General features: G+C 28.4%; 2 protein-coding genes across 2 annotated transcripts; both read left to right on the top strand.

The window, feature by feature from the left end:
- The first annotated feature begins 1,838 nt into the window (after positions 1 to 1,838).
- LOC113373443 lies at positions 1,839 to 4,520 on the top strand. The gene is made up of 8 exons (XM_026613738.1): positions 1,839 to 2,006; positions 2,205 to 2,356; positions 2,438 to 2,580; positions 3,912 to 4,017; positions 4,085 to 4,199; positions 4,277 to 4,354; positions 4,428 to 4,437; positions 4,507 to 4,520. Exons 1-8 carry the CDS (start codon positions 1,839 to 1,841, stop codon positions 4,518 to 4,520), a joined length of 786 nt encoding a protein of 261 aa, XP_026469523.1.
- A 1,958-nt stretch (positions 4,521 to 6,478) lies between these two features.
- LOC113372482 (methyltransferase-like protein 13) lies at positions 6,479 to 10,953 on the top strand. Its single transcript, XM_026612817.1, has 10 exons — positions 6,479 to 6,683; positions 6,758 to 6,880; positions 8,023 to 8,461; positions 8,526 to 8,704; positions 9,395 to 9,475; positions 9,573 to 9,753; positions 9,817 to 10,006; positions 10,067 to 10,426; positions 10,486 to 10,614; positions 10,680 to 10,953. The coding sequence occupies exons 1-10, from the start codon at positions 6,592 to 6,594 to the stop codon at positions 10,946 to 10,948; spliced, it is 2,043 nt and encodes a 680-aa protein (XP_026468602.1). The 5' UTR covers positions 6,479 to 6,591; the 3' UTR covers positions 10,949 to 10,953.
- The last annotated feature ends 313 nt before the right edge of the window (positions 10,954 to 11,266 follow it).

Genomic DNA, 11,266 nt, shown 5'->3' on the forward strand with positions numbered 1-11,266 from the left:
ATAAGGCCTTCCTGTTCGTTTCCAATAGTGCTGTTAGATTCTCTATAGTCCGATCTACTTTAATCCTAGTAGCGTTGTTTGTTTTCCTATTGAAGTGAATTCCATGTGCTTCATTGCTTTTATCAAGTAGTTGACAATTGTAGTCGCCTCCGGACAATTCTGTTGAGAAAAAATAAACCGCATTATATTGGTGGTTATTTTTCAATATTGTCTAAGGGGGCGTCCATAATCACGCGAGGTTTTTAAGGGGAGGGGGGGGGGTATTTGACAAAAAATCCCGAAATATCACGTGGGTGAGGAAGGAGTATAGTAAGATATCACGTGTAATTATCTTTTAACTATTTTTTTTAAAAAAGTTCAAACATTTAAAGAAAGATTTAAAAAATGACAGTTTTTTCACATAACTAAAAATACGTGATGTTTTGTGGGGGAGGGGGGGTTAATTTTGAATATCACCAAGAGGGGGGGTACAAAAATCCTTAAAAACTCGCTCACGTGATTAATGGACGCCCCCTAATAATGCCTTGAATTTGTATTTTACTCAGGGGGCGTCTATTATGATCACGTGATCGATTTTTTAGGGATTTTTAGACCCCCTCTCCATTGATACGTAGTTCAAAATTGCCTTTCCCACCAAAAATCACGAGTATTTTGGCTATCAAAAAAAAAATTGTAAAGGGGCCGTTCAAGTATTACGTAAGCACTATAGGAGGGCGGCGGGATTATTGATTTGCTTATTTTGCATATTTTGGGTAAGAACTTTTGCTTACTTTTGCTGACAAAGGGGACGGGGGACGGGGGGTAAATAATTGTAATAAATCTGCTTACGTAATACTTGAACGATCCCTAATGCCTTGAATTTGTATTTTACTCAGGGGGCGTCCATTATGATCACGTGATCGATTTTTTAAGGATTTTTAGACCGCTCTCTCGTGGTGATATTCAAAATTACCCTCCACCCTTCCCCACCAAACATCACGAGTATTTTTAGCTATCAAAAAAATTGTAAAATATTTGATTTAAAAAAAAAATCGATAAAATACACGTCATATCTTATATAAGCTATACTCCTTCCTCCCACGTAAAATTTCGTGATTTTTTGTCAACCCCCTGTCCCCCAAAAAAACCTCAAGTGATTAATGTACGCCCTCTCATTGATTTTATTCAACTTCGATTTTAATGATATTATTCTGTTTTGATTTAATTATAATGTGACCAAATCATGTGACGAAAATAAAAAAAAGTTGAAATAACATACATGGATATGCATGAAATAATTATTATTTTTATTTTTTTTTCAAATTTAATCCTGTGGGTTAGTGATAAAAATAATCCTATGAATTATTAATAATAATACTCGTCTACATCTACATGTTTTTAATATTATATTTTATAGTTGTTTCAAGATATCAAAATTTGTTTACTAATATTTAGACAAAATCGAATTAAAATTATGTTATTATGAAATTATTAAAATTGAATTATTATGAATTCGTAGCATATAAAATATTAAAATAATATACATATTAATAAATAAAATATCAAGTATTTATTGTTTGGTTTACAATTTTGTATATATTTTTATTTTAGATAGATATTACTATGCATTTATATTATGTTGTAGATATTTTATAATTTTAAAAATAATAGGTATAACATAAATCATTTACTATTTATTTTGTTAATAGATAAAATGATTTAATAAAATATACAAAAAAACAAGTATTTTTTATGACATTTGTCAACTTTATAGTTTAAGTAGGCCTTTGCAAATTACATATTGCAAATTCATATTTTGTTTTTGACCAGATAACAAATTTATAATATTTTTTTTCATAATGTTTCGATTACAATTATTGTTACTTTTTTTTGCAGTAAGTAGTTTTTATTTAGCCTTTGGTAGAGAATCTTTTGTGCCTGAATTATTTGATGAAGATGTTAATAGTATTCAAGACTATGTATATTTAGATGATAACACAAATGACAATGAAGAAGACGAGGATGAAGTGAGTAACTAATATACTAATATTAATAATATTAAACTAATAATTAATAAAACTGATTAAAAAATGTACTACTTATCCAAAATACTTGAACTTTTTTTAAGAAAACATTGGCAAATTAATATTATGTTTATAATACCTATTTGCAAAACGTTATATTGAAAGCGTATAAAAGTTATTCATAAGTTTGTTCAACTTTAGGAAATGGCATTAAATAGAACACAAACTAAGAAAAAATTGCCTCCATGCAACGAAGATAAACTTATGCAATATCTAGCTGAATTGCAAGCAATTAATCCAGAAAGTGTAGTCAATTTGGCAAGCACCACTGCTGATTTAGACCACTTGTGTAGGTAATAACAGGTCACAATAAAAATCATGAATAGAAATTTTTAATCTTCAAATCTTTAATATCTAATACATGTTTTATTTAGACGCGTTCGGGTGAGTATAGATAACATTGAATTTTATCTTCAAACTTGTGAACCACCTCAACAACAAGACTTGTATATGCAATTAATTCTTGGAGTTCGATCCTTGCATGGACAATTATGCGAAAATCCACCTTTTCGAAAAGGTAAGACACAAAGACAAAGGTCTAATTTGACTTTGGGCGATTATATTGTGAAAACCAAGCCAATTATTCCACATATCAAATGAACAACTATTTTAATATGATTAGTAAATCTCCCAGCCAATCATTATAGAAACGCGTTTTTTGTGTTTTTAACTTCCCGTAGGGTAAGTTATTGTAATGGGCATTCCTCAGAAAAAATGGATGTTTGTGTGTGTGTTTTGTATGTCCGCGTTTTCGGGCGCACGGATCAACCGATTTGAATGGCTTAAAAAACATTCAATTAGTAATGATTGGGAGAAGTGGTTATTAGTTTTTGGCAAAGGTAGGCCCAACGGTTTCGGAGATACAGAGCTAAATGTTAAAAAAATGGCAGTTTTTGAGAGAACTAAGCGTCCGATTTAAATGATTCAAAGAACTTTCTGCTTGTTTCAACAAAATAATCGCTTTTAGAAAAAAATTCTTGTTTCTATTTTTTTTTCAAAAAATATTTTTGTAATTTTGGATTAAAAATTCAAAAATTCATCCAGGCTAAGCGCAGTCTAAGCGTCACCCTGGTACAAATGCTTACCCAAGTGCGTTTAGACTATTTATGTTGGAGCACTTTTCCAATTTTGTGAAATTTGAAAAAGTGAAAATGCTGCCAAGCTAAGCACAGTATAGGTGAAAATGTCGCACAGAATTATTTGCAAAGTTTAGACTGTGACTATACGGGAGCACTTTTTCAATTTTGTGTAAATTAGGCAACTTTTTTTTTTGAAATTGAATTCGAAATAAAATGACGATTGTTAATAAATGATAGGAGATAAATTGATTTATGATTTACATTTGATTTGCTCAGATATAACAAGATGGTAAAAATAATGAAAGTTACAGTATTTGTAATAATGTATTTGAAAACGTTTAAAATTTCTCGAAAATTTCATTACGGTACGGGAAGTTTCAGCAATTTGCCTTAAGGCACGATGCCATACACCACTAGTTTTTAAATTTATCATTTGGCCCCATCGACGAGCTAAAATGGTACGACCAAGGTCCATTGTATTATTCTTAATTTTAAAGGAATTTTACGAAATATGTTTATACATTTTCTTCCCTCAACTTTCAAATATTATTGTTAAAAAATCCTTAACTTTATCTGTTTTATCCATTTATGATATTTTAGAAGCACTGATATATTTTAAAACAAATTAAGGAAGCGTCCATTAATCAACGTGATCGCTTTTTAAGGATTTTTGGACTCCTCCCTAATCTTTTGTGATACTTGGTGATATTTATTAGTATTTTTTTCTTTAAATTAACATGACTAATTTTTTTTTCAATCAACCTTTAAGAATTCGCAAAACATGCAATTTGCATCAAGCAACTGCATGACGAATTTGAAGAATGTGTAGGACCAGCTGATTGGACCGAAAGCTCCGATAATGGATATGTTTGCAGGTGAAAATTTGAATGCACATTTAAAATTCAAAATATTTGAGAAATATATTTTCAAATATTGTTTCAGTGCGTACAAAGACATTATAAACTGTTACTATGTGAAAACAGCGAAATTATGTGGACAGGTTGCTGCTGACGATATGCGAAAGCTGGTTTTGGCAATCGTAAATAGCGTAATTACGGTAAATTTCATCTGAATTACTTATTTTTTTAAATTTATAATTTACGTTTACTTCATGCCAAATGTCGTTATTTTCAGATTCAATGTGACGATTTAAATATTCCTGATGTAAAGGATGCTATGCCGGAAGAACTTGCAATGACATCATCATCATGGGTAATATAACTATGCAATTTACTTATGTACATATTTTTAATTGAAATTCATATTAAATATACTTTTTCAACAGGTGCCGAATGGTAATAAATATAAATTATTAACAACTATTTTAAATGCATTGTTGATATTATAAATTGTTATTTAAAAAGATAGTGAAATATAGAGTTAAATTATTTGGTTTTAGATAAACAACATTTTTTTAATAAATAAAATAGAAAAACTAGCTGTAAGATGCATTTTGTACACACAATCAACTTAAGAGGGAAGCCTGCTGTAGAGGCTTCAAATAATCGTTTTTTTTCAGGATTTTTTGGGAAGGAAATAAATATTTAATTAAAACGAAACTTTCAGGTTTATTGTTATATATTTCAACATTTTTCAAAAATTTCTTTTATTAAAATATATGTCATAATATGCCGGGTATAAGCATTTTGCAGGTGCGCCAAGAGTGTGCACCTAAAAAATCCAGAGTAAATAAGAAATTCATCAATTTTTCACAACGTGGGTTTATTATAACTTTTTTTAGATTTTTTTAGGTTCAACTGGAATAGAATTTAATCCTGAAAACAATAAACTTTGTCTCATTCGGATAAGACTTAGTTTTTTTCCTGGCAATCGAACTCATAAGATTCTGATTAGAATCGCATAAGTGCGCGGCGGAATTCCAAACGTTTTTGAATTTTTATAATATAACCACTTATCATAGGTCTATAAAATGTTTTTGTATTTTCAGAATAATAAATTTGTAGTCCTAGAAAGTTTTGGCAAAATCATTAAAAAAATGTTCGGGATAAATATTGCTTTTAGATAAACCCGAGACAGTCCTGGCCAAACCGGGAAGTATGGTCATCTTAGGGCTAATACCTGGACAAAAATATTTGTACTTTCTACTAACTATAAATTTAAAAATTTGGTAAACACTAGTCCTTATCGAATTACATTGAATATTTTTTAGAATTCTAAAATCGGTCCAGCCGTTTTTGAGAAAACATCGACGCAAGGTCAAAAATCCGCCGCTTTTTTGTAATTAACTGGCAAAAAAAAAATTTCGACGATTTTTATGAAATTTTTCTGGGAGAAATTTTCATGGTCTTCTGGAACATACTAAAATGTTACTGCTCTGCGACAAGTATTTTGATTTTAAAAATCCATCAAAGTTTGTAAAAATATGATAGCCAAAATTTCTGTTAAAAGTCGCTTTTGTGATGTGATAAGTTGAAATTTGAATTTTACAAATTTAAATTGCTTGCAATAAATTCGAAAAAGAGAAGCCTACGAAAATTGGTTGAATTATATAAATGGTTAAAATGTGGATGAATTTACTTACAGTTTTAAGACATACATATAAAAAAATTGGGATAATAAGCTGGAATTTTGGGACATATATAAACAGTTAACTTAAATGTGTTAGGAGATATCAATTGGATATCGCCAGTGGTGTTGTGCTGATATTTTTTTACCGGAACACTAAAATTAAAAAACCGTTTCTCATGTTTGTTCCGGTTCCGTTCAAAGAAAAAGAAAGAACAATCATTACAAAACCCATTTTGTACATATATATGTATGTTTATTAATAAAAATTAATAACTTAGTTAAATTATAAATTATAAAATTTACTTATCAAATCATTTTCTGTGTGTAGCGATTTTTATTTAAATATTTTTTTGCCGGAACGCGTTCCGGCTCAAAAATGATTTGCCGGAACGACGTTCCAGCTCGACAACACCACTAGATATGGCAATTATTAATTATTAATTTTATTATTAATAAAAATATTAATAATAAAGATTATTAATGTCATTTAATCAATTTTATTTTTGAAATAAATAGTTGAAAATTTTATTCGGTTGATTAAGTCAATTTTGACACATTTCAGGAAGTTCATGCAACTTGCCTAAAGGCAAAAAGCCACTTTCAACTAGTTAAAATAAAATTTATGGATAACATCTACTTACAGTTTATGGCTTTTAATGCATTCAAATATTCTTCTTAAATAATAACTGAGAACAATTCTTCTCAAATAATATTCCAAACAATAAACAAATATTTTATAAACATTCGTATTTACGCGTCCTTCCACTAAGCGCAACGTTCACATACTGATTAGGCTGAGTTGTTCAGTGTTCAGCGCATGCAGAATTAATAGAACATAACCTCAAAAAAACCCAACAAGCTCTATGAAACGTCTATTGTTTAATTTAACTAAACATTGTCAGCCTATAATTTGAAGAAAAATGAATTTGTTACCAAAAACCAATAAGGAATTTAAACAGCAAGACTATTGGAACACTTTCTTTAAGAAACGTGGAAAAAAGGCATTCGAATGGTAATACACTTTATAGTAACTATTTACATTTTAAGCTTTTATGTACTTGCTCTATAAAATTATTCATTATTAAGGTATGGCGAGTATCCAGAGCTTTGTGCAAATCTTCATAAATACATTAAACCGAAAGATGATATTCTTGTTATTGGCTGTGGAAATTCTACTCTGAGTACTGATTTGTATGATGTTGGTTATAGGTATATTAATTTTTATTATTTTTATAAATAACCATTGGCACGGTGGTATTAACATACCTATTACTTCCATTACTTCTACTATTATTTATTTCATTTTATTACTTGCTCGTCATATATTAAAGTTTCAATCAAAGCCTTCATACGGGTATGATATGTACATAATAATTGCATGAAACAAACTAAACTGCCAAGAGTTTTTGACAAATAGAGTATTCACATCTATTTCTTCTATAATTCATTCGCATACTATTATTATTTATTCATTTTCTTGGTGCTACGATAGTTTAGAAGATTTTGTAATAGCTCGGAATGTATTAAAGTTTTAATCAAAGCCTTTATAATATATATACATAATAATAAATTCTATAATTTTGATCTTTTCCATATGCAATCTCTGGCAAGAGGTTTTGAAAAATAGAGCAAATACATCTATTACTTCTACTAATTCATTTATATACTATTATTATTTATTCATTTTCTTAGTGCTACGATAGTTTATAAGATTTTGTAATAGCTCGGAATGTATTAGTAAAGTTTCAATCAAAGCCTTTATAATTTATGTACATATTAATAAACTCTTAAATTTTAATTACTTCCGCATGCAATCTTTGGCAAGAGTTTTTAAAAAATAGAGCAAATCTATTTCTTCTATAATTCATTCACATACTATTATTATTTATTCATTTTCTTGGTGCTACGATAGTTTGGAAGATTTTGTAAATTGCTCGGCATGTATTAAAGATTCAATCAAAGTCTTTATAATAAATGCACATAATAATAAACCTTATAATATTGATTATTTCCGTATGCAATCTCTGCCAAGAGTTCTTGAAAGATAGAGTAAACATATTATATTAATTCTATTCATTCATAAATATATCTATAACTTCTGTTCATTTATAATTTGTATTTAGTACAATTCTTATAAATTTATTTAATTGGGGCTAGAGTTGCTTTAAAGAATTAGTAAATTGCTTAGCATATATAAAAGTTTCGATACATAAAAATTGCTAAAGTAAGCTAAAAATAATCTTTTGTGACCCGGGATTCTGAATAAGCAGTTATATATTTTATATATATATATATATATATATATATGTGTGTGTGTGTGTGTAATTTTTTTACTATTTTTTACCTTGCAGGAAAATTACGAACATTGATATTTCCAAAGTAGTAATACGCCAAATGCAAGATATCAACAAAATAAAACGCCCAGAGCTAAAATACATACAAATGGACGCATTAAACATGACTTTTGACTCAGAATCATTCAGCGTTATCCTTGACAAAGGCACTTTAGATGCTTTAATGCCTGAAAATTCTCCAGAAACAATAGCTTGTATAGATAAATTATTCTCAGAGATCTCAAGGGTACTAAAAGTAGGAGGACGATACGTTTGTGTATCTTTACTGCAAGAGCATATTTTAAAAAAGCTCTTAGATTATTTTCCTCAGAACAATTGGATGTTTAGAGTTGTTAGATGTTTAGAAGCTGAGCAAAAAACTACTGAAAATAATGAGGGTGCATCATTGCCTGTTTTTGTAGTTGTTGCGACAAAATTTAAGCAGTTGAATCAAATGGTATATATTAAATGACTTTTTTTAAATCCTGTTAATTGATTCATTTGTATAAAATTTTCTGAAGGTTTTAGAAATGTGTATGGGAGGTGAGAAAATGATAAGGGTGTCTGAAGCGGAAGAAATAATAGCAGCTTGTCAGGAAGCACAGACTGCTGCGTTAGTTTGTACTCACCTTACTCAAAGTAGCATAGTTGGTGAACCTATAAAATTAGATTTGTTTCGACCTGGAGAAACAATACCGAGGCAAGTAATATTTTTAAAAGATATATATATATATATATATATATATATATATATATATATATTTGAATAGTCTTGAATTTGATGTTGATATATATGTTTAATTTGAGTTTAATATTCGGGCGTAACATCAATAAAAAATAGTATGAGAGTTTTTTTAAAAGTTTATTTAAAATCCATACGTTTCGGCTAGCATCTTAGCCATCATTCAGTGGTAATCAAATTAACTACAAAAATTGAAACTAAGTAAATTAAATGTAAGAAATTTCATGGAAAAATAATAATAATAATAATAATGATAAAACTTACAATTTTGTATCCTAATATAGTATATAAAACCATTATTAATCCATGGTATTGGTATGGTATGATTAATAATGGTTTTCATATGCTAGATGCAAAATTGTAAGTGCTTTATTATTATTATTATTGTTTTTCCATGAAATTTCTTACATTTAATTTACTTAGTTTCAATTTTTGTAGTTAATTTGATTACCACTGAATGATGGCTAAGATGCTAGCCGAAACGTATGGATTTTAAATGAATAAACTTTTAAAAAAACTCTCATACTATTTTTATTGATGTTACGCCCGAATTTTAAACTCAAATTAAACATATATATCAACATCAAATTTAAGACTATATAATATATATATATATATATATATATATAATTCTAATTATTTCTACAGGTTTAGTATATATGTAATGGACCAAATCACCTCAGGAAGAAAGCAGAAAAAATATGCTGTGTTCATAGTTCCACAAGGAAGGTAAAAATGTATAATTTTATACATTTTTTGCATTATACATTTTTTGCATTATACATTTTAAAAATGTATAATTTTAAATCTTGACTCTTCATTGTAGAGAATCCGACTGGCTTTTTTCAACACCTGAAGGTAGAGATAAACTACTTAAATCAGTAGAACAAGACCGTCTTGCCGTAGTTATAATGCATAGAGGACAATTTTATGAAAGTTGGGATGCAGTAAAAGCTGAATTAACAGCGAATATAAAGCTTCTCAAGCCTGCAGGAAGTGAAGACAATGTAAACTATATTAATATCAATTGTGTTAAATATATATGTTATAACAAAATTGTTTTATTTTAGATACCCTTCTTATCCTTGGGTACAGACGTTGGATTTCGTGTTGAAATTTATCGTGGTGAATCTAAAATATCAGGAGAATATGTTATTGAAGAAATTCCTCAACAACCTGGTGTAGATTCTATTTCATTAAGAAGATTAATATTTTTGAGCAATCCTTTCTTGGTACAGAGTGAAGCTCTTGTGAAAATAGGTAATAGGTAAATTTATTTACCTAGTATTTTTGTACTTATGATGAAAATTTTAATTTCAGTTAAATCCAAAAATACAACTAGGTGCATAGTTGACACAACAAAGTTAACATGTGATCATCATACATACATGACTGTCGGTGTACAACTATCCATTTCAAATTTTAAGAAGCAGGATCGATCTTCTAAAAGCTCAAAAGAAAAACTAGCAAATTATCCAAAATGCCTCGTGATAGGTTTAGGCGGAGGAGGATTATGCACATTTTTGCACCATTACTTTAAAAATTTACAAATACTTGCTATTGAAATAGATTCAGAAATGTTGAATGTTGCAGAAAACTATTTTGGCCTAAAACAAGATTTCCGTTTTCAAATTAAAATTGATGATGGAATTAAATATATTCTTGATGCTGCACAAAAAGGTAACTAAAATATTAACTTAACCTTTTCGAACATTTATTAAATATACTTTTTTTAATAGGTGAAAAATTTGATTCAATCCTATTTGATGTTGACAATAAAGACCCGTCCCTTGCTATAAGATGCCCACCAAAGGAGTTTTTAGAAGTTAATTTCCTAGAAGCTGTTAAAGAATGCCTTACTGAGAAAGGTAAATATAAATCTGTAATGAATAAATAAATTAAAACATTCTTATCTAATACATATTCAATTTAGGAATTTTCATGCTGAACTTGGTTTGTCGGGATGACAATGTAAGGACAAATGTAATAAAATTATTAGTTGATATATTTGAAAATGTCTGTTCCTACGTAATGGAATTAGATTTAAATATGATCATTTATTGCACAAATACTAAAGACATTGATTGGAAAACAAAAATTCTCGAGGCTTCTGAAACTGTAAATAAATTGATTGGTAAAAGTGGTTCAACAAATGACTTCATAGATATGAATGATGTATTTAGTTATTTGAATATTCACTAAACTTTAAAATGCATACATTGATTGAGATGATTATTTTGATGTTAATCAGATTTTTAATTTATGGAAGTTACGAATGAAATATTTATGATCACTGTTTTTATATACTTGAATGAAATTCCATATGTTACTCACTTAAAAAAATGTTCATTTTTGATATTGTTATAATAAAAGCTATAATAATAAATGTTGTTTCACTCTTGAAATAATATTATGCAAAAGCAAATAATTATGTGTACGAAAAATTATTATCAAAAAAGTGATTATATTCAATGCAATATACATATAAATTTTTAAAAATATATGTACAAAATCCAAGCT

This window comes from Ctenocephalides felis, unplaced genomic scaffold, assembly GCF_003426905.1.
Source record: "Ctenocephalides felis isolate EL2017-DRISC unplaced genomic scaffold, ASM342690v1 CF-g0.4_SCAFFOLD_01604, whole genome shotgun sequence".
NCBI lineage: Eukaryota > Metazoa > Arthropoda > Insecta > Siphonaptera > Pulicidae > Ctenocephalides > Ctenocephalides felis.

Excerpts from the sequence above, each read along its gene's own strand:
- LOC113372482 (XM_026612817.1), top strand. The coding sequence starts at position 6,592 with ATGAATTTGTTACCAAAAACCAATAAGGAATTTAAACAGCAAGACTAT. Across the intron at positions 9,476-9,572 it reads TTCATAGTTCCACAAGGAAG|AGAATCCGACTGGCTTTTTT; the intron begins GTAAAAATGTAT and ends TCTTCATTGTAG. Across the intron at positions 10,427-10,485 it reads TCTTGATGCTGCACAAAAAG|GTGAAAAATTTGATTCAATC; the intron begins GTAACTAAAATA and ends TTTTTTTAATAG.
- LOC113373443 (XM_026613738.1), top strand. The coding sequence starts at position 1,839 with ATGTTTCGATTACAATTATTGTTACTTTTTTTTGCAGTAAGTAGTTTT. Across the intron at positions 2,357-2,437 it reads GATTTAGACCACTTGTGTAG|ACGCGTTCGGGTGAGTATAG; the intron begins GTAATAACAGGT and ends TGTTTTATTTAG. Across the intron at positions 2,581-3,911 it reads AAATCCACCTTTTCGAAAAG|AATTCGCAAAACATGCAATT; the intron begins GTAAGACACAAA and ends TCAACCTTTAAG.